At 47.0% G+C, this 27,720-nt stretch overlaps 1 protein-coding gene across 8 annotated transcripts in view; it reads right to left on the bottom strand.

The window, feature by feature from the left end:
- Positions 1 to 1,702: 1,702 nt before the first annotated feature.
- Positions 1,703 to 27,720, bottom strand: part of GPATCH8 (G-patch domain containing 8) — a 53,006-nt gene continuing 26,988 nt past the window's right edge. For 4 of the 8 annotated variants that reach the window (XM_065651151.1, XM_065651156.1, XM_065651158.1 and 1 more), the window contains 7 exons: positions 22,210 to 22,277; positions 21,021 to 21,107; positions 17,283 to 17,426; positions 15,097 to 15,133; positions 10,554 to 10,603; positions 9,018 to 9,148; positions 1,703 to 8,061 (listed from right to left, as the gene is read on the bottom strand). In XM_065651151.1, the coding sequence (XP_065507223.1) occupies positions 4,224 to 8,061; positions 9,018 to 9,148; positions 10,554 to 10,603; positions 15,097 to 15,133; positions 17,283 to 17,426; positions 21,021 to 21,107; positions 22,210 to 22,277 (4,355 nt within the window). In that variant the 3' untranslated portion in view covers positions 1,703 to 4,223. Of the gene's footprint in view, positions 8,062 to 9,017; positions 9,149 to 10,553; positions 10,604 to 15,096; positions 15,134 to 17,282; positions 17,427 to 21,020; positions 21,108 to 22,209; positions 22,278 to 24,227; positions 24,273 to 24,398; positions 24,539 to 27,720 lie in introns of all 8 variants that reach the window. The other 4 variants (XM_065651153.1, XM_065651154.1, XM_065651155.1 and 1 more) reach the window with 3 other exon arrangements.

The raw sequence follows: 27,720 nt of genomic DNA, 5'->3' as shown, positions 1-27,720 counted from the left end.
AGCAGGGTTTAGCTGAGCCCAGCTGTGGGGCTCTGGGCAGGGTTTAGCTGAGCCCAGCTATGGGGCTCTGAGCCAGGTTTAAGCTGAGCCCAGCTGTGGGGCTCTGAGCAGGGTTTAGCTGAGCCCAGCTGAGGGGCTCTGGGCAGGGTTTAAGCTGAGCCCAGCTATGGGGCTCTGAGCCAGGTTTAAGCTGAACCCAGCTGTGGGGCTCTGAGCAGGGTTTAGCTGAGCCCAGCTGAGGGGCTCTGGGCCAGGTTTAGCTGAGCCCAGCTATGAGGCTCTGAGCCAGGTTTAAGCTGAGCCCAGCTGAGGGGCTCTGAGCAGGGTTTAGCTGAGCCCAGCTGTGGGGCTCTGGGCCGGGTTTAGCTGAGCCCAGCTGTGGGGCTCTGAGCCAGGTTTAAGCTGAGCCCAGCTGTGGGGCTCTGAGCAGGGTTTAAGCTGAGCCCAGCTGTGGGGCTCTGGGCCGGGTTTAGCTGAGCCCAGCTGTGGGGCTCTGAGCCAGGTTTAAGCTGAGCCCAGCTGTGGGGCTCTGAGCAGGGTTTAAGCTGAGCCCAGCTGTGGGGCTCTGGGCAGGGTTTAAGCTGAGCCCAGCTATGGGGCTCTGGGCAGGGTTTAGCTGAGCCCAGCTATGGGGCTCTGAGCCAGGTTTAAGCTGAGCCCAGCTGTGCGGCTCTGAGCAGGGTTTAGCTGAGCCCAGCTGAGGGGCTCTGGGCCAGGTTTAGCTGAGCCCAGCTGTGGGGCTCTGAGCAGGGTTTAAGCTGAGCCCAGCTGTGGGGCTCTGGGCCGGGTTTAGCTGAGCCCAGCTGTGGGGCTCTGAGCCAGGTTTAAGCTGAGCCCAGCTGTGGGGCTCTGAGCAGGGTTTAAGCTGAGCCCAGCTGTGGGGCTCTGGGCAGGGTTTAAGCTGAGCCCCGGCTGTGGGGCTCTGGGCAGGGTTTAGCTGAGCCCAGCTATGGGGCTCTGAGCCAGGTTTAAGCTGAGCCCAGCTGTGGGGCTCTGAGCAGGGTTTAAGCTGAGCCCAGCTATGGGGCTCTGAGCCAGGTTTAAGCTGAGCCCAGGCTGTGGGGCTCTGGGCAGGGTTTAGCTGAGCCCAGCTGTGGGGCTCTGAGCAGGGTTTAGCTGAGCCCAGCTGAGGGGCTCTGGGCCAGGTTTAGCTGAGCCCAGCTGTGGGGCTCTGAGCAGGGTTTAAGCTGAGCCCAGGCTGTGGGGCTCTGGGCAGGGTTTAGCTGAGCCCAGCTGTGGGGCTCTGGGCCGGGTTTAAACCGAGCCCAGCTCAGCTCTAAGCAGCAGCTGTTGGGCTCTGCCCAGGCTGGGGCCACCCAAGTCCAGCCCAAACCCACCCCCCATTGCTTCAAGTCAACTCTATTTTTGCCCCCCATCAAATTCCTCCATTTCCTGTGTCTTGCACCACTTCCCTTTCTTGCCCCGTTTCACCTTTGGTAACAATTTGACCAGGACTGATCGTGCCAGGAGAGATTCCAGCGTTAAGGCCGAATAATGTCCTTTAAAAAAAGAAAGATAATTCAGAGTACATTTTCTCTGCATCCAGCTCAGTATCTTCCAAGCAATTTAAAGAATTTTTTCCTTGCTGAACCCAGCATCTAATCCCGTTATTTTAGGAAAAAAGCCCCGGGCTCCATCGCCATCAGAAGCAGCCGCTCCCAGTCATTTCACACGACCACACAGGTGGGTTTTTTTTCCACAAATCATTGGTTTATTAGAAAGGTTTTTTTTTCCCCCCTCATTTTACAGCATATATATATATTTATATATATATCTTATGTGACAAAGTTAAATACAGTCTGTTTACGCTCGTTAAGTAACGGTAGGTTAATCATTTTTAGCACTATTCTGGAAGTCGGAAAAAAAAATAATAACCCAAAGCCCTGACTGCGGTGTGAAGGTGCCAGAACATGCGCATCGGATCTAGAAGCTCATGAAGCGCTGAGACATTAATACTGTTAATTATTTACAGAGAGATTGAGTCCCTTCTTTGTTTTTTTGACCGTCGTGTTTCAGTCCAACCTGCTCGAATGCAAAGTGTGAAGAGTGAGGAAGCTCAAGCGTTTGGTGCTTGGAATCTCCGCGGGGTTTGGTGCTGGGTTCCGGTGGGGATGGGGATGCAGATGCTGCCCGTCCCCCTGCGCCAAAATCGGGTCCCGCAAAGCAGCGGGAGGGTTCAAACCTGGAATATCTGGGGCAGGGGGACACGGCAGCTCGACCCGGGGTATGGGGAGAGCTGGGGGGTGCAGGAGCCTCCCGGGGTTGGTGGCACCCACAGGGAGGGGACAAGGACGGGGAGAACGGAGAAAAAAAACCTCACGGAGCATCACGGGCAGCGCGGCCTTGAGGGATGGGACACAAACACCTCGAGGGATTAGACCCAAAGTGCCTCAAGGGATTGAAGAACCAAACCGCTTCAAGGGATGGGACCCAAACACCTCAAGTGATCAAGACCCAAAGCACCTTGAGGGATCAGACCCAAAGCACCTCGAGGGATTAGATCCAAAACACCAAGGGATTAGACCTAAAGCACATCGAGGGATTAAGACCCAAACCCCTCAAGGGACTGGACCCAAACCACCTTGAGGGACTAAGACCCAAACCACCTCGAGGAGCGAGACCCAAACCACCTCGAGGGATCGGACCCAAAGCACCTCGAGGGACTGGACGCAAACCCCCTTGTCCTTCGTGCAGGCAGCAAAGGGTTAAGGGGAAAAGGCTCTTTCCTTCACCAGGAGACTGTATGAACCCGCACAGCCAGGCACCTGCAAATCGAACCCAGGGGAAAACAAACCAAACAAAAAACCAGAACAAAACCCGGGGTATTTTAGAGTGTGGGAAACGGCCCGAGCTCCCTGCGCTCCCGGTTCCTCCCGCGGCGAGGAGCGCGGCGTGCCCTTCATCGCCGGAACCCTCACCTCACCTACCCCTCGCCACCTTGTTTTTCTTCTGCAAAATGTTAAATGGAGATAGGTTTTTGGTTTTGTTTTTGTTTTTGTTTTTTTTTACATTTTATAGTACATAAAAACTTCAAAAATACATGAGCTTGGTAAAATATACATGCTTAGTCACTTTGCATCTAGCGGAAACTATAAAGTTGAACCTTTACAAGTGTCTTATTTCACCTACGGCAAACATATTTACACAAAAGCCACCAGAACGAGTACCACTAAAAGAACCGGCTGTAAAAAATATTATTGCGGTATACTACAAATGTAACCTTTTTTTTTTTTTATATATGAGCTACAAAAAGCAGCATCTTTGTTTACAGAGTTCAGTGCAATTCTTTACATTAAAAAAAAAAAAAAAAAAAGAAAACCTATAAATTAAGGAAACCATCAGTATTACAGAGGAAAGAATAATACACTTTACATACCCCGGCCACTCTCCTCAGTTCTCTGTATTGCTTCGATTCCTGAAGGGATTTTTCTTCTCTCTCTCATCCCAGCACCTCTCAATACCACAAAAGATGGAAGTTAGTGATTTCTATATTTTTTTGCCCCTCTCTCAGGAGAAAAGTGGTCAAAGCCCAGGGTGAAACCGCCAACCACTAAACCCAGCACCTCCCTCCTGTCCCCGGTTTCCCGACAGCGTCGCGGTGCCGTCCTCAGTGGAGAAGGGTCGGAGCTCTGGGCACACGCTTTAAAATAAGATTTTACTTCCACTTTTGTTGCTCAGCAAGGGGAAAAAAAAAAAAAGCAGCAAGAGGGTGCCAAGAAATCTCCTGTAATGCCTGAAAACCGGTACTGGCCCTTCCATTGCCAGCATCCCCAGCTGCCCGTGAGTGTTTTATGGCCGATTACAAGCCAGATTCAATCATGCTGACTATTTTAATTAGATGACCTCATTAAAAGGATTTTGCAAGACCTCTCAGTGTGTGTGAAATCTCATTTCTCATCTACCAGGCGGCAGAAGGAAGATGACCAAGCGTAAGGATCCAGGGCAAAGAAAAAAAGGCCTTTCCAAGCGTCTCGCTGGTCTGCAGGTGAAATGGTTCTGGTGGGACAGCGGTGCTGCGTGCGCGGGGCCTTGGGGACAAGGGACAGTCCCCGGGAGCAGACAGAACACAACAATCCGACCCGCCTGGCCCTCCAGCCTTCCGCTTCTTCGGCCGCAAAATAGCGCGAGGAAATTCTTCAGGCCTCACCCGCCAGCCGGATCAACTCCAATCCCTTCCCAAAATGCAAAATATATTCTCCTTCCTCCAAGGTTAATTTTGTTCTTCATGTGCCGTGACTGGGGGGATGCTGCAAGTCCTGTCCTGAGAAAATGGGGTGCAGCAGAGGGTGGAGGTGCAAGGCGGTGGCGGCCGCGGCGGCGGCGGGTCTGGGGGCGAGGAGGGTCGGGTAGAGAGCGTGAGGAACCGGGTGGAAAGTGAAGGGGCCGGGGTGGATGGCGGACGCGGGGATGATGTGGATGGGGTGGCTGGCGAGAAACGTGGCGGGGTGGCCCGGGATGATGGAGTGGGTCAAGTGGGATAAGGAAATGGGCGTTAAGTGGGGCTGGGGGATGTGGTGGACCTGAGCGAGCGGCTGGGGGTGCGGGTGCGGGTGGATGCCGATGGCGGCGGCGGCGGCGGCCGCGTGGTGCTGCAGGATGGCGTGCTGCACCGTGGTGATGGACGTGGCCGCCGCCGCCGCCGGCTGCTGGATGTGGATGGGCTGCAGGGCCGGCGCGGCCGGCGCCAGGGCCGCCCCGGCGGGGAAAGCCTTGACCTGCTTGGCCAGGAGCTGCTGCTGGATGTGCTGCTGAGCAGCTTGCTGCAGCTTGCTGTATTTCTCCATTTCTTCAGGGGTAAAAGTGATGGGTTGGCTCTCGAGCGGCGCTAGAGAGGAGTCTTCTCCTCCTTCGCGATCGCCTTCCATGCTCGGATCTCCGCCCTGGGGCACATAGCCAGGAAAGTGCTCGACGTCCGAAACTAAGGGCATCATACTGGTTTCCACTGGGACTGGTTGGTTGCCCCCGTCCACGGGTTCCAGCCCATCGCCATCGCTCCGATCCGCGAGGAAGTTATGCGGCATGACCAGGTCTCCGGAACCGAAGCACTCGGGGAGTGCCGGCGCTTCCAGGGGAACAGTCGGCATTTCCACAGCAGGTTCGTCCCGTTTCTGCTCATCCAGAGCTTTGTCCTGAATCATCATCACCACGTCTTCCAGCAGAGACTGCCCGGCCAGCTGAGCCTCCTCCACGCCTTGGGAAGCATCCTCAGAATCCGACAGCTCTTGCTCCTCGCTCCTCTCCAAGCCGGATTCTTCATATCTTTTGGAGTTTGGTTTTCGAACAGTCGGCAGTTTCCCAATTAAGGGGAGAACCGGTTTGTTGCCTAAGGAAGGAGGAAGTTTGGGGCCAAAGTAGCCCTGGGGAGGATCTTTCAGCTTTATGCCCACCTTGTTTGGCCCTGCCAGCATCTCATCGGCGATGCAGGGCTTCTTCTCAACCTTCCTGGACTGAATTTTTTCCAGGAGGAGTTTTGCAGTGACAGAATTTCTCTCCTCTGGGCTGCAGTCGCCTTCCGAGGTCCTCCCCGTGCCGGTGCTGTTTTGGGAGAGCGAACCGGATCCTTTCAGATCCTCCCCTTTGCCATCCTCTTTCTTCAGCGCCGATCCTTCATTTCGGCCCGTCCGGAAATAGTGAGGAGACTGCGAGCGATAGATTTTGGACCTGATGAAGTCTCTCCTCCCGGATCTCCTCTCTTCGGGGCTCTCGTGGCCCCGGGAGCCCTTTCGGGAGAGTGACCTCTGCGAGTGGCTCCTGGTGCTGCGGCTGCGGTCCCTGCTGTAGCTGCGGCTCCGTTTCCAGCTGCGACCCGTCACGCTGCGGCTCCTCCTCTTGCTCCGGCTGCGGCTGCAGCTGCTGCTGCGTGTCCTGCCGCGGCTCCTCGTCCTCGACCTGTCTCGAGGGTGCGTCCGGCTCCGGCTTCGACTCCTCGACCTGCTCCTGCTCGAGCTATAGTCGTCCTCGGAAGAGGAGTATTTGCGCCGCTTCGACCTGTGATTCGAGCTGTTGTAGTCGGAGTCATCCTCCGAGTCGTGGGACCGCTTGGAACGGCACCGCGACCGGTCGCTGTAGTCGCTGTAGCTGTCGTCTGAGTAGCTCCTGCGGCAGCTGTAGTGGCTGTGCTCCGAGGACGCGTCCGAGCTGCTGGAATAGGACCTGCCCGAGGAGTCCCCGCGCCCCGAGCGGCTCCTGGAGCGCCCGCTGCCGGAGTCATAGTCGTCATCGCTGTATCGCGAGGGGGATTTCTGCCGGCAGCGCTTCCTGCGCAAGCCCTCGTCGCTGTCGTAGTCGCCGCTGCTCTGCCGGCTGCGGCGGCCGCTCCTGCCCAGGGAAGGGGCCGGACAGCGTCTCCTGGAAGTGGGTACCTGCTGCGGCTCAGCCTTGTGCTTTTTGCTGCCGTGCTCCTGGCAGGAGTTACCCCCGTCCTCTTTTTTACCGCTGCTCCCCTCTTCGGCAGACAGAGACTTCCTCTGGGACTCCTGCGAGCATCGCTTTTTCTTCTGGAAATGGCCACAGTCTTCAGACAGTTCGGTTTTTAGCGCCCATTCCGATTCGGTAGAAAGAGAGGATTTGCCTTTCCTGTGCCGGTGTCTCTTCCGTTTCTTGGGTTTCTCTTCGCCCAGGTCAGTTTTTCGGCTTTTCTCATCAGCTTCCTCCTTGTGTTTACGTTTGTGTTTGCCGGACTTTTTGTGCTTCTTTTTCTTTTTGTGTTTATGGGACCTTCCGGATTTACTCTTGCCAGTTATGCTTTTACTCCTGTCCTCTCCCTCTCCCTTACTAACACTTGCCAAACTGGACTCCTGCTTGATCTGGGAGCCGCAGGCCAACAGAGATTTGTTTTCCATTTTTAGAGCAGAACGGTTAGCGATGCTTTCTACCTCCTTGGCTCTGCTCATTTCACTGGATTCTGCGCTCGGAACGTTTTCTTTACAAAGACTCCCCGGATCCTTCGATTTCTCCGCCCCTTTCCCTTTAGCATCTTTGTTGCGAGAGAGCTTGAAATCAAAATACAGGGGGTTGCAGCTGTACGAAACAGACGGTTCTGCTTTGGTAAATATGAGAAGCTCTGAAGGCCACTGGAGCGTCGTGCTCTCATCTTTACTCAAAACGGGGAAAAAAGGTCCAGTCGGATGCTTTGGTCCTTCAGAGACACCTTTACAGTCCGAGACAGGCTGAGCAATTTCTTTAGCGGTGTCTGGCTCGGGGAGGTTGCTCTCTGGATGGTGTTTGCTCTCTTGAATATTCGTATTTTCCGAGACTTCTTTTAGCTCCGTTTTGCTGCGCTGAGCCACGGTTTCGGGAGCGCTCTGCTCCTTCTGCTGCCCCGCACTCTCGGCAGCCTTCTCCACCTGCTTCCCGGGTTTGGGTTTTGGAGAATTACCCTTTTTAGCTTCATGCGCGGTTTTTTTGTTCACATTTTCAGCTTCCATTTGTTCGGTAGACTTCATGAAAAGCAGGAATTGAAAATTGGGTTTTACTTTACAATGGGCTGGGGGGATATAGTGATAGTACTCCGGTTCTACCGCTGTTGGTCCATCTTCTCGCTTCATCTTTTTTAATTTAGATAACGTAGTGGCTAGAGACCCGCTATCTTTGTCGTGTTGGTCATCTTCCTCCGCCTTACTGTCAGAATTATTCGTGCTTTCGCCCTCACCAGATTTCTGCAAGTTCCCTGTGTCCGAGGACCCTCTCTCATCAGCTTTTGCTCCATCTGCAGAACCCGATTCTTCCCCGTGGTCCTTGAAAACAGAAGCGATGGTCTCGAGCTTCACCGGAGTCTTCTTGGCGAAGGAAAACGAGACGCCGATCTTTTGCAGCGGCGTCCCCAGCGTGCTCTTAATGCCAAAGCTGATGGCTTGTGCTGTTTGGAGGGGCGTTTGGCCCGGGATAACGGTGCCACCGACTTGGCCCGCGTTGAGGAACCCTCTGTCCATCGGCATCTCCGTCGCTTGGCCAGAAGTCGTCTGGATGAAAGAGCCACCGGCTGCGGAATCGTCGTCGTCGCCACCTTCCTCATCCACAGCCACCGTGGTGGTTCTGAACATGGGGCCGCTCCCGGGAGCGCTGCAGAACAATTGAAACAGAGAAAAACGCTGACTGCCAGTTATACCCTTCTGCAATTGTTCATCTAAATCATACCCGGTTTCCCAAAAAATAAGACAGGGTCTTATCTTAATTTTTGCTCCAAAAGCTGTGCCAGGGCTTATTTTCGGGGCATGTCTTATTTTTCCGTGAACAACTATCTACATTTATTCTTGAACAAAAATTTATTCAAATATAGCCATGTCATCACATTCTCGAACATCCTCATAACTCTCCAAACCCTGAATTGCATCATGAATTTCTTGCAACTCTATTTCCTTTTTCCATATACAACAATCTACATTTACCAATATTCATAAACAAAATTCAACATTTATTCAAATGGGGTCTTTTGAGTGCGATTCTTTTGGGGTGTCTGCTTTTCTTGGTGAAGGGTCTGTCTGTCCTGCTGCATTCCATTGCCTATTTATTTTACTTTTTTCCATGTATAGCTGTCTGGACACTATTTAAATTGACTTTCTAAATGAACTGTAAAACTAGGGCTTATTTTTGGAGTAGGGCTTGTATTTTGAGCATCCTCAAAAGTCATGCTAGGGATAATTTTCAGGGAAAAAGGATAGAATTATAGAATTGTTTGGGTTGAAAGGGACCTTCAAAGGTCATCTAGTCCAACTCCTAAAACAGTCTTTTCCACATTTCGAGTGCTCTTGTATCCAGAAATACGCATTGAAATAGCATTATACAGTCATTTTAATAAGATTAAATAACCAAAGAAAACTATAAAGCAATTTGGTGATGCTCTGGACTGATGGTTTATTGAAACCACAGCAATTTGGGGATGCTCTGGACTAACGGTTTAGTGAAACCACAGCACGAGGCCAAACTTAAGCGTGAAACTTTGTCCTCAAAAGCGGTGCAGGATTAGAGGAGCAAGGATCCCAGCGCAGCCCGAGGCGCTCGGGGACAGCCGGACTCACCATTCGGGTTGTCTCCTCTGCTCGGCCAGCTCGTGCAGCCGCCGCAGCGCTTTCTCCTGCTTCCTTTCATCCTTCCGCGACCTCGACGAGACGTTGCGAGCGAATTCCCTTTGCTTGAGATCCTTCAACCTCTGGGGCAAAAGAAAGCGGGAGCGGGTTAGAGGTGGTTGCGGTTGAGCCGCAGCACCGGGAAATACGCCGTACGGCCCATCCCTGGTCGCGTTTATTGAGCTGGGATGGAGCAACAGCATCTCGGCTCAACAAAGCGAGCGGGCGCATCATTATCCTCCCAGGAGCTGAACGGAAAGACAACCGGTGATCGCTTTTGGCTACGGCTTCGAGTCTGCGCGCGCCTTTCCAATTAACACGGCTGGTTTTCTTTAGCAAAGCTGATTTCAAAGCAATAAGCGAATTCTGGAAGGAAAAGGGGATAAAAAAAACCAAGCAAACTTTATTTTGCTGTTGTTGCAGGGTGCGAATGTACTCGACAAACAGCGCACGGCAAAAGTCTGAATAGCACGGGCCAAAGGACAGAAAGGGATTAGAGAGTCACCCACGTATTAGATCTGACAAAAGCAATGTACAAATTACATTGGAGAAGGTGCCAAAAACATTGGGGAAAGTGCCAAAAATCCCATGCAGATGATTCCAGGAAGCAAATAAATAATCCAACACACAGCACAGACAGTTCCTTGCGTTCCTGACCGGAGTCTCTCAAGAAACAAAAGGCTCTAAAAGGCAGCGGGGTCTTTGGGGGTTTCATACTTTTGAGGGTAGAAACACTGAGTTCCCCAGAAAAAAAAAAAAAAAAAACAAAACCAAAAAAACCCAACAAACCCAAACCCAAGGAATTTCAGACATCGTAACATCGCTGAGGAAATCTAGAGACTTCAGAACATGCGAGGCTTCAGAACATCTTTGAAAGTCTTTGTCTCAAAGCACTAGGAAAAGAAGCTGCTGTTTTTCCTTTGAATGTGCGTAAAAACTCACAAGGCTTTTTTTTTAGAGCGCTATGCAGAGGTTTCAGTAACAGAAAGCAGCAAAGGTGTGTACCATACTAAGGGATTAATTTTGCTTTTTCTTTTTTTTCAGTGCACAATTTGAAACCCTTTCAAAAGTCCCAATTCCAGAAAGCAACGTGTACCCAGCTTTTCAAAAAGTGTCATGGTTTTCAGGCGTTTCGTGAAGGGCCTGCAAGAGTAACGGTGCTCAGAGCGGGAAAAATCCTCGTACGGGATGGACAAATAATCAGTGAATTCTAAATATACCTCTAGCTGACTCTGCCTTGAATGGAGCAGAATCAGACCGGGACGCGCAGAAACAGCGGAGCTGAAAACTACCCCAAAATTCCAATTTAAATGAATGAAGTTGGCCCAATGTAAAGAGAACATTGCTTTGTGAAAAGGGGAAGATTTGACAAGACAGAGGATTCTCTTACTAAGCGTATTTACTAAATGTACCGAAATCAGAGGGGAAGACACACAAATAAATGAAAAAAAGAAATACAGCTATAGACAGCAGTAGAAAGAAACTCACTCTTGTGATCTGGGCTCCAAAATTAGAAGGGTTTGCTTTCAATACATCAGCTGAAAATGTCACATCACAAAGAAAAAAAAAAAACAACAAAAAACAAAAGAAAGTAAAAATATAACAAGAGTGTAAGAGAGGAAAAAATAAAATAATAAAAAGCAAGCGTTACTAGACAGGTTCTGGGCACGTTTGTGAGCTATTCTATGGAAAAGGAGCAAAAGAGGGGGACACACAGACACGGACGGACACAGCAATGATCCCACCTGGAATTACAGAGCTACTTTCACCAGGACAAGTAAAGGGCTCACGGGTTTCGTGGTGTGTGTTAAGTGTTGAATAGTAAATTTTTTTGTAAGAGAGAGGGAAAAAAAACATATATAAAAAATGGACTCAGCGCCACTATCGGCTTTTTCACGCTGATTTTAAAAGTCACCAGCAGCTGGTGAAACTATTTAAAACTATTTACCTGGGGGTTGGTGCCAAATTTCTAGATCGCTGATCCATTTGCAAAAAGAAAATACGACCCAGCTATTTACACCAGGAGTGAACTGTGACCTTTCATTTGAAGAGGAAAGTGCAACGGTGCGATCAAGAACCCACCTCTGTCCCCAGACGGGGCCTGAAACGTCTCCCCGGGAAATAAAACGGGCTCAAAGTTGATAACGATGCTCCTGCCTGCAATGCAATCCTGCCTTTGCTATAAATTTTTAAGGAAAAGAGGATTAAACGCTCGTTTCCTTCAACGCCAACCTCAGGGCGGCTCTGCTCCCCAAAACCTCCTGCCCTCAATGGTTAAAATTCGAAGCGATGGAGCAAACGAAGTATCCGGCTGCACCGCAACACCCAGTGACACTAATTAATCCCCGCGCCTTTTCAGATGCTAAACCACTCAGGAAGGTTTCCAAAGGGCTGAGGGTTTATTACGCCCCGAATTGGGGAGAATTTGGTTTGATTTCACACAGCTGAGTTGAAAAAGGACTAGATCTCGAGGCTGAGTCGGGGCCAGAAGGAAGAAGGGTCTGGCTGGGTAAGTTAAAGATAGAAAAGTCCGTAATTGAATCCAGTGATTTATTTACGCAAAGAACAGTGGACAACCAGTTAACGACCACCTCTCCCTAACCTAACTGGGGTGAATTCATTAAAAAATGGTAATAAAAGGAATATATCAAAGCAATTAAATGCTTCTCAGCGTACTGTAGGTCTCAGCCTTCCCAGCAAGCTATTGGAACTAGATGGATATTTAAGCTAGGCTTTACACTAAAGAAATTCCCAGTTAATCCTTAGTCCATTATTCTAATCCCCCAAAATCTCTAAATTACTTTTTGGACTGCGCCATATGTGTGCGTGTTGGTGGAGGCGACTTGCACGGCTGCCCCTTTATCCCCCAACACGGCGAAGAAATTGAAACAAGAGTTTAACGCAACCATTCGATCATCCTCAGGGAGCTTCTCCCCTCCAACTGGGGACAAGGAGCCCTGGGAACACATCTTTTTGGGGTAAACCCAGCCTTTTCAAGTCTTCCCACAGTGCTAATTTTTTCAACAGGATCAGGGCCACCAATGTGTATTAAATCAAACAGGACTTAAAAATTAGGAAGCGTTCTTTCTTGGTAGGCAGTGTGTTTTCTGAAAAAGAACGTTTTTCTGAGGATGATGGTGACCACGAAGCCAAGAAATCCTATTCTGCCCGTTTATTATAATAAGGGTGACACCAGTAAACCCAGTGACCAACAAAATGGGACACAAACCACCAGCACTCGAGTGACATTTGTCCAAATTTCTGCACGTTGAAGCAGAATTTGTTACCTCCAGCTTGATATTGTGTTTTATCAATAGCTGCCACCCACCTCAGCTTTGTAACAAGGAATAGTATTGTAGGTTTTGAGCCTGGTTTCTAAGAAAATTACTAAGAATTCTTTAAATTTCAGTGGGTGTGCAAATTGAGCTTTTGAAGAAAGGGTTTTATAGAGAATCCTGATCATTCTGTAGCTCCGGAGGGACCAAATTGGCCGACAACCCCATTACCTTCTAATTCTCTTCAAGTCACCTTAAATAAGCTGCACTCCTGTGTCATTTAAAAGCTCCAGAGACAGCCCATGAACCACTTGAAGGTGGTTAAATAACATGGGGACCATCAGGATTCACAAACTGCTGTAAAAGGAAAAAGAACTCAGCAATGGCACGTGAGGTTTTGCTGGGAGATGGTATCAAAGCGAGACCCCCCCCAGTACCAAACTGAGGCATAAATGGATTTTCTCAACTTAAGCTGGCACAGCCACGCGATTTTACCGAACCGAGGCCCATTGGAGAGGCCTAAAATCGCAGAGTGGGATGAGACGATGTTATTCTCGGAATATAAAAAGCACTTTGCTCCACTGCTTTACCAGACATGAAGATCCGAGACATTCACAACAAACCTTATTTATATTGAGGAGAGGGATAAACTGGATCCTTGAGACACAATCCTGTTAGAACCTGCTCCTCCCCTGCTATTGTTCTCAAGTCTCTCTGCCGATCCCTATTTAGATAAAATAATAATGTACTTTCCATTACAGATTTCTGGCTTTCTGAACTTTTGACATACGCTCAGTTCTCTGCCACAAAAGCTTCTGGGAGCGAACGACACCGTGAGCTAAATAGGAGCTCGAAAGACGGCAACCTTTATAATTTCATATAAATAGGAACATATAAGCCCTGCTTATTTTTGGTCATCGACATTCTTCGCACGCTCGTGAACAAAGCGAAGAGAGCAGAGGGGAAATGGCACAAAACTGCTCTTTTCTTTTATCTTAATTTCTCCTCTGACATCTCATTTTCAACTTATAGAAAATATACCCTGTGTTAAAGCACCACGGAGAACCCAACAACACTGGGTGTAATCGCCATGTCCAGCCATTGCACGCTCAAGAGTTATTTTCCTGAACGTTTCCCAGGTATATGTGATCTTCCCCAACTGCGTTTGGATCAGCAAACGAGCAGCTCAACAGCTAAAATTGAGTTTTAAGAGAGATACTATGGGTTTTTGGAGGGTAAAGCATTTCGAGAGTAGAAAAGCTTCCTGTGTAGCACCGATTATCTGGAGATTCTCCAGTCTTTGACATTCAAGTTCTGCTTGAAGATACGAGTTTTTGGAAAGCTCAAGCCCAACTCTCCCCAAACCTGAAAGTTCAGGGTTTGGATTTTAAGAACCCATCAACCACAGCAGTGTCTATGTTGATTTTATTGCGATTTAAGAGATCCCTCCCCCTCGGCGTTAAAAACATAATTAGGGCAGGAAGAGAACCACAAACCTATAGTTTCAGTTCTTAGTTCCACCTTCTTTCCTAAAGAGCTTCTTTATGGAAATACGTTTCCTTTGTCTTTTTATAAAGAGAATCTCCGCAGAATTAATCATCTGCACCTCCAAAAGGCTGCACATTTCCAAATAAATAAAATGAAAGCTACATAAAAGTCCACAATTCAATGCTGGTTGGTGTTCTCACAGTTAACCTGGCAAGAGTTCACACAGGAAAATGTTTGTTTTTCACAATTAATTCAGAAGGCGAATGTTTTTATTGTGTAGAACAGTGACTTAGTAACAGCTCAGCCCTTCATCAGGGAGGCGAGCAGGAATATGAGATTCTTTTAGGAAATTCTTAGATTAAGCTAAAAAAACTAACGTAAAAGCCGACTGTAAATGCTGCGTTACTTACACAGAAGGTAAATCCAAGCACAGCAATTTCAGCGAGCTGCTCTAAGGGTTGTGCAACACAGATTGGGTTGATTCGCTATGAAAACAGAACTGGGTACAAGCCCAGAAATGGTGATCCATGTTCTTCTCGATGCAAATCTAACGCCAATATTCCATCTCGATGTCAAAACCCAAAACCAAATTAAGGCCCCACTCAGAGGTAATGCCCTATATTTGCTTTCTTTTGCATGTGTCTGTTAATTATTATCACTCTGCTGACAGTCAGCACTGTGCAACATCAGAGGCTGGGCCTTCCTAGGCCACTGGCCCTTCCTAGGCCACCAGGTTCAAACCCACTAAAGAGATCAGAAGCTTTCCAGGGTAACAAAAATGTAAGCCATCTATGGTTACAGCCGTTTCCAATAGCTCACTGAAGGATCTTTAAGGGAACTGGGTTTATTTTTCCTCTTCCAGTGCCATCTGTATGAACTCAAGTTGGTTTGGGTCTCCTGGTTTCCCCTGCGAGGGACTGACCATGTGGTGGTTCCTGTTCTTTGAAATAGTTGTAATTCTCAAGTATCAGCCCAATCAAAAAAAAAAAAAAAAAGTCTAGAGAACGATATCACACACCTCCAAGATGTTTAAAACACTATTACTCAAACAGGCCAATGGTTTGTGATAAAAAAAAAAAGATTATTTTACCAGTTAAGGTAATCTTTAAAAATATTGCCTTTTGGATACAACCTTAATGTTGAGGTCATTTCAGACATATCCAAATGTGATTGTCAGGAAATAATAATAATAAAACCTCCCCTTTAATTGTTTGGTGTTGACAAGCTGGTGGGTCCAAAATGTATCCGGTAGGGATCAATACACTTACCTATCGTCCCTGTTTCGCAATAATCCTGAGTTCCTTCCTGGAATACAAGACAGTGTCTTTATAACTCGGGAGCGGAAAGGGATGTGAGGATGGAACATCTATTTACAGGGACAGCCTGACGCTCGCTGAGCCGCAGAGAAATAAGCAAACGCTTCAGTGTCGTGGGTTTGTGGAACTAAAAATACTTGAAAGCAAAAAGGAGCCCATGGAAATCTGTTCAACGAGCTCCGAAAAAGGCAAAACCAAAGCGCTGTTGCCTCAAGAGTTACAGCTGAGAAGACAACACACTGCAGATAATATACACCAAGATGGTTGGCTCTAATTATCTAGGATAACATAATGTCTTCTTGTAAGAAAACTTCATGTTTATCCTCAAAAAACCCCCTTGCCTTCTCGTCCACATAGGCAAAATGTGTAGCATCAATGTGCAACGTATTATGAAACGCACAGCGTTGGCTTTTTTTTACTCTAACTGCCTTATAATTTAGAATAGACAGTTAGAACCGAGCCCACCTTGAGCAGTAATGACCAACAGAAGTGAGATGGTGTTACTTATGCAAATTTGCCTTCATTATTTCGAGGCAGTTTCAAGTTCACTCCCTGAGCACTGACCCAACAGGGTGCCACACGTTTCGACACAACATAAAGCCGGACAAGCAATTTTTTCCCTAAGCAAAGCACGATCACTTCTTTGTTGAAATCCCTGTGTAACTCGAAATTAATGCTGGGTGACATAGCGAGAGTTGGATGGACCCTTTTCTCCAAAGCCTGCCTGAAGTTACTGCAACGGATGCAAATTATCCAAGAACATCAATTCCTTTCAATATAATCAGCAGTACTAAGCAACCCCCAAATTCTCTTTACTGATGAGAAGGTTACGCCACTCTGCACGTTCCCAAGACATTATAATAATCTTTTATCTCCTAGACATTTTTATTTTCTTGCACCCCTGCTGATGACTCTTTTTTTACACCAATGTGGCTGCTTTCCACAGGTTCTTCTCTTCCACAGCATCTCTAAACGCCAGAAAAACCTTGTGGCCCTGCCAGCCTCACGTCAGTCCCCTTATTAATCACCCAAGGGTTTTAAAAAGGAGTTGATGTAATCATGCTGCATCACTGCGCTGTGAGAATGTGACACAAACGGGTCCTTCCACCCCCTCAATAAGTGGAATTGCACTCGCGTTTCAACCGAGTCGATGGAAAACTTGACACCAAGTTTGCCACTATCAGGTGTCACAGCTCGTTTTCCCAAGGCGAAGTAAATGAACATATTTCTGCTCTTAATTCTATTAAAGCACAATTTCTCAGGGTACTCAAACAGAAACTGCCCTGAGATTTCCTGTTCAGGTTCCCTTAGTGCATTTATTTTGAGCTATACTTAATACATGGGAAAAAAAAAAACAAACAAAGCCATATTCTTGGTTTTAAGCTGTTGCTTCACTGCTACTTGGCAAGATCTAGTGCTCTACAGCATCCCCTCCAGAAGTTATCAGCATTTTAATGACTGTATTGTGAGAATTTATGACTAGCAATATCAAAACACCTCCTTTGAGCAATTTCACCTGTGGATGAGCACAACGCTGCTGTCTGTTGGACATTTACATCTCATTTAGTCGCTTCAGATGGTCAAATAGATCAGGTTAAACCACGAACTGTTGCTATTTACTGCACGGTAGGAAGCATCACGTAGATCCCGAGGTACCTTGGGACCAACGCCACACGGATTCTGAATCCTTCTCCTGAGAGTTATAGAATTTGGGACGAGTTTTTCTTCTATGACTTTTGACAGCCCATTATTTCCTACTCTATTTTCGGTAATTTGACACAACACAGAATTAAAACAGTGCGCACGTGGCACATCACCAGTCCCCACAGCCGCACTACCCAGTGCAAACTGGGAGCCACTCAGAACCACGTGCACTCCTCCCAGTTTCCCAGCAGCTGGTGGGTCACTCCAAACTGGGCTCCTCGATGCCAACAGTGGGTTGGGGTTTTTTGTCCTTTGTTGTTTTGGGGTTTTTTTTAATGTATGGTGGGCATAAGAGTCTTAACCAGTGGCATAACACACCTATTCCTGGGGAAACAAAGAAATAGATACACTGGGGAAATTCAAAGTATTGACCACAAACAAGACCACTGCAATGAATATAAAATCAATGAACTGTGTTATCAACGCTTATTTACCTGCTTGTGAGCGTGATCGTAAGAGTTGATGTGGTTGTCAAACTCCTGATGCTTTTGATACTGCTTGTCACAGAGTTCACAGTAGAAGTTTGCTCTGAGGTCTTCCAAAGCCTTGGCAATTGCTTTTTCTTTATCGACGTAATCCTGCAAAATTAACAACAACGAAAAATTCCTTTTGTTAAACTTCCTGTGAAACAAACGGGAGATGATGAACTAGAGCTTAGAGGAAAAATAGTCCTTAAGAAAAAACTCACCGTACACCGATGATTTATTAAGCTGATCGTTCTTTGAAATTAAAAGGTATGAAGGATAATTCTGCAATACTAGCAACCAAGCCTTGACTCTGTTTCCTAACACGGAAAATAATCTTGTCATTAGCACAGGTATCAATGAAAGGAGACAGCTTAAAAAAATAAGATCTAGTGCTGATGACGGGAAGGCAGTTTTGTGGCTGCAAGAGGAGAGTGGAGATTTTCCGAAAGAAAAAGAGACGTTCAAAGCCTCAAGCTTTGAGCTCGATTCTTCTCCAAAGGGCTGTCGGGCATTGGAACAGGCTGCCCAGGGCAGTGCTGGAGTCACCATCCCTGGAGGGTTTTAAAAGGCATTTAGACGAGGTTCTCAGGGATGTGGTTTAGTGCTGGCGTTGGGTTATGGTCGGACTCAATGATCCTGAGGGTCTCTCCCAACCAGAATGATGCTATGGTTCTAACTCATCAACAAACTGGCAGCTGCCTGGTCACGTAAGACGCACAAAATACACATCAGACATGGAAGATCACTGCTTTTGGAACAGAATCTTAGAGTCTGAAATGCTGATACTTCATTTTGAGCGCTAACAGGTGTCTGCATGATCTCAGCTTGCCTGCAGTTCCATAGGGAGGAACTGAGACCCGCAGCTGGGAAAGCACTGTTCAAACCCATGAGCCCAATTCACGTCAGAGTGACTTGCCCATCAGTGAAACCCTCCCAGTGCTGTCTGTTAAGCTGAGCTTAAATACAGCGATCACACCTGGGGTTGCCATTTAATTGTAGAATCATTTTGGTTGGAAAAGACCTTCAAGATTAGAGTCCAACCATTCCCCCACCCCCGGCACTGCCCCATGTCCCTGAGAACCTCATGTCTGCCTGTCCAACCCCTCCAGGGATGGTGACTCCAGCACTGCCCTGGGCAGCCTGTTCCAATGCCCCACAGCCCTTTGGGGAAGAAATTGTTCCTAATTTCCAACCTCAACCTCCTGCCTTAGAGGTTGCAGCCAGTATTATTTTCCTTATGTAATTCAACATTTGTAGAGATGCAAACCCAAACCTCCAAGCAACTGCGTGGTGTCTGAATTAGCAATGGTCACGTCCTCCCCTCTTTGGCTATAGGGAAAAGCAGCAGGTTTTGGATCAGCTCAAGCAACACAGACCTGGGGGGCTAAGACACACACTGATCTCAGGGCTCTTCCTGTAACTGGAAAAATTAATTAAACGTCGTCATTCTTTAAGGGAAACCTTCCCCAGCTTCCTCGTTAACGAGATAGAAACGCTTACACTGATGCATACTAAAAAACAAAGGTACAAATGCTGAATTGCACACCATACTAACATCGGCATATCCCCACACAGATGCAGATGTATTTCAACTGGAAGAAAGAGAAAGTATAAAAGAAAAAAATAGCCTGACATTTGACAAAAAGCACCTAAAAATTTAAGAGTTTCCGTCTTCAATACAAGCTTAAGGCAAAACTCCTCACATTAGCAAGAGGAGCTACCAAACATTTTAAAAATATACACTACAAAAGCTTTTTTCTTTTTATTTAGGATCTTGTTCAAGGCAATATGGTTTATGTCCCAGTTACCGCATCAAAATGACATTAAAATAACATTGCTGAACGTGTTTTATATAATGCAAAATTCATATAAAAAAATTCCAATACCCGAGGGGGGATGACACTGAAAAATTTTACTGTTAAAAGGGTTTTTTTTTTTTCAATTTAAAGCACTGCTCACCTTCTAAATTAAAAAAAAAATATTTCAAGCTCCCGTTTCTATTACCAGAGGCCCTTGTTAAGAACAAAAAACTCAACAAAACTATCTAGAGGTTTGAGGCTTCCCTGGGAAGACAAGAAATCAAACAGAGCAGCGTGAGATTGCACAACAATGACATCGAAAGTTCCCCTGAAACCCCCAACGAGTTTCCTGTGCCATGGGGAGGGTTTTTTTCCGAAAGCCATCGAGGCGATGAGAATCTGTCCAAACAGAGGGAATTAAAGGACATTTCTTGGGGGCAGACTTATCTGAAACTCCTCCGAGACGCCCCGAATGGCTCATCGGGACGCAGTCGCGGTTGGCGATTACATAAAAGAGCCCCGTGGAGCAATGAAAAACAGGACGATTGCCGAGATTTTTCACAGATTAGTACAGAAATGCAAAAGTCTCACAACAAAGCATGCTAATAAAAACACATCTGAGTCGGGGAAGATGGCTACCGCTTCAAAAAATCCCGTGCTGAAGAGAAAACGATCTCAGAGCGACGTACGTTCAAAAAGGTCCAATTGCAAAACCCAAAGACTTGAGCAGAAATCGCACTGCAGACCTGAGAGCAAACAGCATTACACGCAGTTCACACACCAACCGCTGCGAAACCAAGAAATATTCTGTACCCAACGGCTGCTACGGGTGGGAGATGCCCAGAAATTCACTTACGAACAAAGTCAAGGCCTCAACTTAAGCAAGAATAAAAAAAATCAAGAAAGGAGGCTATAGATTTCTATTATTCTTTCTATTATTCTATTTATAGAATAAACTGCTGGAAGTATTAACTGTTAAACCAGTGAAATAGAATTTTAGATTTAGATGGTTATGTTTAATTTTAAAGGAATTGAAACTAATTTTCCATTATTCCTCCAAGAATTCAAACTGATGCGAAATCGGCGCTTTATTCTGCTAAGGCTCTTCTGCAACGCCGGTACCTCTCAAATCTCACGACAATTAAACAGGCAGGTTTTCCTAAGACTTGATGGACTTTACAGACTGGGAAACGGATGAGTGGATTAAAGGACCAGCAAAGACAACATGTCTACAAAGAACGCAGTTACAGATAATTTAAATACACTCCAACACGGCATGCTGGATGCCAACACGATGGCTCATTTTTATCACTAAAAAGATAATGGTCTTGGGTTTATAAAAAACCCACAGGTTTTGTAAACTCTATGGAAATACAGAATATATACACATATATATTTTTAAGAAATTCTTCCCAAGAGATACAGCCCATTGATTTCTCAAAACTGGAGCCACATCCTGCATTTTCAGAGCAAGCAGGATTTATCCGACAATATCTCAATATCCTGTGACAACCGAAAATCTGCTCCACTTCCAGTCGGTAACTGCCCATCTAGGATTTGCACCCGCACGTTTTGCGCTGAGAACGTGACACTAAAATATGCAGCAGCTCTGGGTTTAGGGAAGGAAATGTCCAATGTCCTGCTTGCCCCAGGACTGTTCTTTCCACAACAGGAACAAAACACACAGAGAAAAACCTGCTGCTCTGCTCCGGCTCTTCAGCAGCTAAACAAACACCACGGGTAATTCCGGGAAGTGAGTAATCAGTATGTTAAAATACAAATAATCTCAATAATGACCAAAAAAACTAGAATACAAAATTCCTATGAGCGTTACTACAGCCTATCGGAACAACCCTCTCTCGTTCAGCCCGCGGGTACGTTGATGTTAGTGTCTCTGTTTCAATACCTTGTATTTCTGCCTCAGCTCCTCGGTGTCTTCCTTCTCCACCTCCAGTACACGCCTCCGCTCAGTGGCATCTTCGGCGTAGTCAAGCTTTAAAAAATCAAATTAAAAAAAGAGAAGAAATGCAATTTGTCCCATAAAACACTTCGCACTACTGAGACTGCTGGAATGTGTAATTTTAAAAGGAGGTTTTGAAACAGAATCGTTGCATATTGTACTTCATTTTCCCGGTTTTGTCATCCCAGAAGCAAAACTGCACATTAATTGCCCCGAGGAGGAGCATCCTCAGCTTTGTGGCAGTGAAATCACAAAGCGCAGGAATTTCGGTAGCATCAGACCTCGGGTACCTGGGGGAAACGGAATATTTATTGCAAGAAGTGTTTTCTGGGGAATGACCTGTTGGAGAGCAGTGTAGGGGAAAGGGAGCTGGGGGTGCTGGGGACAGCAGGGTGACCATGAGCCAGCACTGGGCCCTTGTGGCCAGGAAGGGCAATGGGACCTGGGGGGATGAGAAGGGGGTGGTCAGTAGGTCAGAGAGGTTCTCCTGCCCCTCTGCTCTGCCCTGGTGAGACCTCATCTGGAATATTGTGTCCAGTTCTGGGCCCCTCAGTTCCAGAAGGACAGGGAACTGCTGGAGAGAGTCCAGCAGCCACGAAGATGCTGAAGGGAGTGGAGCATCTCCCGTGTGAGGAAAGGCTGAGGAGCTGGGGCTCTGGAGCTGGAGGAGACTGAGGGGTGACCTCGTTCATGGGGATCAATATGGAAAGGGGGAGTGTCACAGGATGGAGCCAGGCTCTTCTGGGTGACAACCAGTGACAGGACAAGGGGCAATGGGTGCAAACTGGAACACAGGAGGTTCCACTGAAAGATGAGAAGAAACTTCTTCCTGGTGAGGGTGCCAGAGCCTGGCCCAGGCTGCCCAGGGAGGTTGTGGAGTCTCCTTCTCTGCAGACATTCCAACCCGCCTGGACACCTTCCTGTGTAACCTCATCTGGGTGTTCCTGCTCCGGCGGGGGGATTGGACTGGATGAGCTTTCGAGGCCCATTCCAATCCCTGACATTCTGGGATTCTCACTGTGTTGATTTAAGAGTAAGTTTTCTGTTACCTTCGATGCACAAATTTAAATTTCTTTTCAATTTCTTCCCTCCCAGCTCCCCGAGAGCCGCGCGAGGAGCGCCGGGGCGGACTCACCTCCATCTCCATGCGGCCCATGCCCATGACATCGTACTTGACGACGATAGGGATGGGATCGGTCCGGCCTGGAAGAGGAACACACAGAGGGACATGAGCGCCCGGCCCGGCACCACCGTTCGCTTCGACACATTGGGTTTGGGTGGTTAGAGATCTTGCCTTGGAGTGCAGAGACCAGAAAGCTACAGTGAACCAAACACCAGCCATTCTCACAGCTTACGGCTCCAAAAACGCCTCAATGCGCCCCCCCCACCCCGCCCAGGATGGAGAAATTTACTGAACATTAACGCATGAAGTATTTTTGTTGTTAATGTTCGACCGGGACAAGTCGTAGGGCTGTTGGCTTGAGGAATGAGCCTTCGCTGCTAAATGTCCTCCTCATCTTCTGATGCAACAAAGCCATTAAATATATTTTACTGCCCTACCGCGTTAATAATTGCTGAGGATTTGCCTGTGAAAGGTCTCCCCGGGTTACAGAATCCAAACGTGGCCCATCCAAAGCCACCGGCTGGTCCAGGCTGGGTGGCCGAGCATCCCCAGCCCCTGCGAACGATGCTCTGGCGCTCGCCGCCTCCCCCGTAAGCTGTGAAAAGGACTAGTTGCGAAGAAAATTGACTTTGAACTAATCAAAACTATGCTGGAGATTTTTTTTTTTTAAAAAAACATATCTTTAATCCACTCATAACCAGCCAAACAAAGCAAAATGGGGCAGACAAGCACTTTACTACCACAGCTTTTGTTTTAAATTATTATTATTATTATTTTCATTTTACATCACAACTCGCGCTGGTTGTTGTGATGTAAGCCCACTGAAAAAGTACTTACCTTCTCCGGTGCATACCTTGAGTAAAAAAACAGAATGTTTACTTCCCTTATTATTGCTCTTGGGTTGGTGTAAACAACTGTTTTGTTATACACACATACACATCTATTATACCTTTGGGCTCAAAGGTTTTCATCATGCCAAAAGGATTTATTCCATCGCCATCGACAAAAGGTTAAAATCTCAAAAACCGCCTCAAAAAAAAAACCTGCATAGGCGTCAACTTGTCTCTTATCCAATATCAACACGAACTCCTGCAAAAGCGACAGCCCGTAGTCCTCGAAAGGAACCTATTCCGGTTGGATTTGTGTCTTTGGAAATCTTAAAGTACAGAGGCATGTGTTTTTTATTTCATAAATGAGTCCGTTTAATTAATGGCTTTATGGTTTTGTTTACACGCCCATTAATTTGACGGGCAGAAATCCACCGAGCCCAAAGATTCCTGCGTCGCGCCGACCCAAAACAAGATTTGGAATCGAGCTTGCCTTTTAAAATTTTCAACATTTGAAAATGTTTCTCTTACGCCCAATGGTATAATAAAGTAAGCAGTGACTGCAATTTTGAGCAAAAGGACCAAATTAAAGACAGGTTATAAAAATGACTTCACTTTCATAACGTCTCCGCCAGGGATTTACTGGTAAGTGGTGAACCCAAATGGAATGGCTGGCAGCAGGTGCCAACAATTTATATTCATTTTTCGTTTTCAAGCTTTTTTTTTTTTTTTAATTTGGTTTGGTTTCAGTTTTTTTTTTGGTTTCTCCAGCAATCGAGATCTTTCGATGCCTCATTGCCCTGGTAAACCCCTGCGTACAAACAATGCATCAGTACTTTTGCCTTCTAAGGCAGTCAAAGTTTGGGTTTTTTTATTTGTTTTTTTATCAAAATCTATTTGGAAATTGCAGTAGCAAGTGCTAGTGCCCATCGTGTGGGGGAAAATAAAAAAAAATCAAGTTTGGACAGTATTAGAAATTGATGTTTAAACTGATTTTTGGCAGTTCTAACACAAACAGAAACATCCCTTCTTAGCAATACCCTTTAATGAACAAGGATCAGACAAGTGTGCATAAAGAAAGGAAAAAGGAAAGGAAAATGAAAGACCAAGCAGAAGGATGATGGCTACAACAGAGAAAGTAAGCCTAACATATTGGTGCACTGATGACAAAAGGAGTAATTCAGTCTGAAAATAAAAAATTACCACTGCTAAGTTTACCATCACCACAACAAGTCCAGGATCATAACGCTGTAAAAAAGAAACACCATTTGTTAGGCAGAAACCATTAGGGGCGGAAAATTGTAGTGGGCAGGTAGGATGGGTTTAAAAAAGAAATAATAATAAAATAATAATAATAGGAGGCTTCTTCCTCACCCCTCCACCCCATGACCGTGCTTTGCCGTGTGGAATCAGGGAGGTCTGGAGCAGTTATTTATTTGCAGAGCTGCGCTCACAACCTGGAATTTTGGGGTGTTGGGGCTGAGCTCCCGGTGACGGCCCAATTCGAGAGGCAGCTTCAAAAGGAAACACATCGAGAGCCATTAATGACAAAGATTTGGGGTCAAAAGGAGCTCTGTTTTCAGGCAAGGGGAGATCATTCGATGCGAAAAGCGATGCTTTTCTTTTCAGTTTCACCAGAATTGAGTTAGGAAAGCGATAGCCAAGTGTGACGCGGTGCCAAGAGCAACGCGGGCGCCGACATGGCGGCTCCGTCCGCCGTCCCCAGCGCCGGGCCATGTGTCACCGGGTCCCTTGTGTCACCGAGGGGTGTCACCAAGGCTGGGATGTCACCGGGGCCGGGGGACCTCGCTTGGTGTCCTCGGAAAGCTGCCCTGGCTGGGGGACAGCAAACAGGCTCCCAAAGGGGCCGAGCGGAAGGTGGAGAACAGCCAAAGGCCTTGCAAGCGAAGCTCTTGAACTTCTCCTTCTAAAGAACTTCCTGAAGGGAATTTATTCCAGAGCTGCTGTGCATGACAATGGGATCTTTACCAGCATGTAAACGTGGTTCTCAATGGCGGGACTCCCACATTTGGGGTTTCTGTTAACCCCTTTTTTGGGTACACAGCCAGATTTTGAAGGGGAAAATGGAGCTTTTAGGAAAGAGCAGGAATTCCCACACTTCATGCCACTACATGGGGTTGCAAGCGCTGCCACACCGACAACGAGCCCCCTGTACGGGAAATCATGCAGAACACACAAAGCTGTGTCCGTCCCCATCCCCCTATAGCCCAGAAAATTTATTTTCTTTCTAAATCAGGTCACAGACTCTTTCCTGGCCACATTACACAGGCTACAAACCCCAAACCAGAGAGGGTTATTGTATAAAACGCTTCCACGCAAGGGGAGAACAAAACTGTGCGAAGGAGACAAAGCACAAACCTACAACGGGATGGGAAAAACCAACAGCTTACTCAGGAGTTGCACCTTAGAAAATCCAATCTCTTCAAGTCAATTCAGTTTGTAATTATTTCCGTAATTCAGAAACGAAATGAGATTTCAAATCTGAAATTTCCAGCTTGTGAGAAAACTGCTCACCCCTAAATCCACCCCGACACCCCACGCCACCCCTTTTTAATCGCACAAAGGTACCGGATGCGAACAAATAATTTGCCAGCGGTGCTATAAATTAACAAATGTATAGAAAAGAGTTAATCCTAATGCTTCAGGGCTTTAGTACCAGACACCAAGTGGAGGATTTTCCAGCCTTTCCCAGCTCCATTCGGGCTCCGTCTCTGGCCACGGCGCGGAGATGCTGCACCAGACGGTGCCATCTGAGCCCATCGAGAAACACCAGCCTTGTCACCACTACTGCACGTTTGAGCTTTTTGGTTTTTAAACGGTCAAAACAGAACAGAGTTTTCATCAGCAGATTCAGAACTGCTCCCTCCAGCAATGTCGTGCACTGCATTAGATACAAAACGGTTCTGAAGGTTTAACGACAAAGAGGATGCGCCTGCTGAAAAAAGGATGTACCCCCAAAACTCTGCATTAACGTAATGCAACCAAATCTATTTCAGCCTATCACTTATGCATGGCATGTAAGCACCAGAGAGGTAATAGAACAGCCCTAATCCTGCTCACTATGTTGATATCTTAATAGAAATTCCTGCCAGGCACGAGCTTTGGGGGACATAATCCTAGAGGACTGGCTGATATCGCACTCTTTTATCAGAGGAGAATTTCATGAACTTGTCTCAGGAGAATCCAAACAAAGGGACGTGATCTCGCTGGGCACTGAGGATTTCTACTTATTCAATATCTTTATGCTACAACAGAAAACAAAACCACAATAAGAGAAAACCTTCTAGGTTTTAATTGCTCCTGGAAAGGGAGTGCGGCGGAAATGAGACACGCGCGAAGGCAGCACTGGGGGGTTTAACCATCACATCACCGGTTTGTACTGGTGGAGAAGAGCCAGTTTAGTGACCCGCGGTACAAACCCCATCACGGGCTGGGAAAGGGCGACAGAGACCTGGGGTCGGGTAGCGACCACAGCAAAGAACTCAGCAACGCAGGAGCGATCGCAGTTATTGTAGTCGCGGATGAGTTTCATTTTCAAGGCTGAGGATTTTGCAAGCTCTCAAAACCTTCCTGGGTCTACCGCATGCTGCAATAGCCCACAGTTATCACGCTGAAAATCCAGACTCCCGAGAAGGGGAGAAACGACGATACTCAATAATTGTTACTGGTGAACAAGCCTCTGTGCTGCTCCTTGCCGGCTACAAATGAACTTATGAAGTTTGCTCTGATTGCTGCAAGAAGCAAACAAACAAGGGCAACCTTTTCTCCTGGTCTCCTTCGGGAATCAGATTTGCAAGCTCATCCTGTTTAGATCAGATTTCTAGAAGGGGACACAACAAGAGATTTCAATGAAGTCTGAAAATGTCTATCAGCCTCAGCAACAAGTCCCGGTGAGCGGAAACTGTTTTCCAAGCGCACAAAAACCACACTGCGAACTTCATCCTTACTAAGAAGGAAACGATGAGCAGAAGACAAGTCGCAAATACCCCAGTCACATGGAAAACTTCAAACAGCTCGAAACTTCTTCAACGCACAAGCCAAGGGTGACACTCGTAGAAAACCACGTGGAGCTCCCAGAACTTCTATCACCCATAGTCGAAGGATCTTGCACATTCCAAAGCAAACAAGGGGGTGAGTTCTTCCCCCAAAGGGGACCAAGGCATTAAGGAAACTTTCCTTCAGGTGTGCGGTCTTGTGGATTTTGACACGGTGACGAAGATAGCTGTGATGATACCAGGCTTGCAAAGCCACAGCACCCAGGCTTCTCAATGCTAATTTCACATGAAAATACTATTGCAATGATTTATGATGCAAACACCAGCATGGAAACATTAGGCTATGCCAGAATTCAGGTTCCCACGAGGACATGTTAAGGTACAAGATAAGATTGTGTGCACATCTATTTCTTGGGCAAGACGGCCAAATCATTCCATACTTAATGAATAAAGGCACTGTTAAACACTTTCCCTTTCTCTTCTATATTTTCTATTTATTACAAAGCTTCAAAACACAGAAAGCAACACAACATTCCTCAGCCTCTCATGGTGTTTTTCTCGGACACTCGTCGTTCTGTGTTCTCGAGGCCTCACAAACATCCCCTCTGTCTGCCGTCGTGAGATCAGAGCGTTGAACAAATGGAAAAATATATTAATATACGAGCCGTGAGCCATTTGGC

This window comes from Caloenas nicobarica, chromosome 24 (assembly GCF_036013445.1).
Source record: "Caloenas nicobarica isolate bCalNic1 chromosome 24, bCalNic1.hap1, whole genome shotgun sequence".
NCBI lineage: Eukaryota > Metazoa > Chordata > Aves > Columbiformes > Columbidae > Caloenas > Caloenas nicobarica.
The sequence above is the reverse complement of the archived record's forward strand: the minus strand, read 5'-3'. Positions and strand labels throughout refer to the sequence as shown.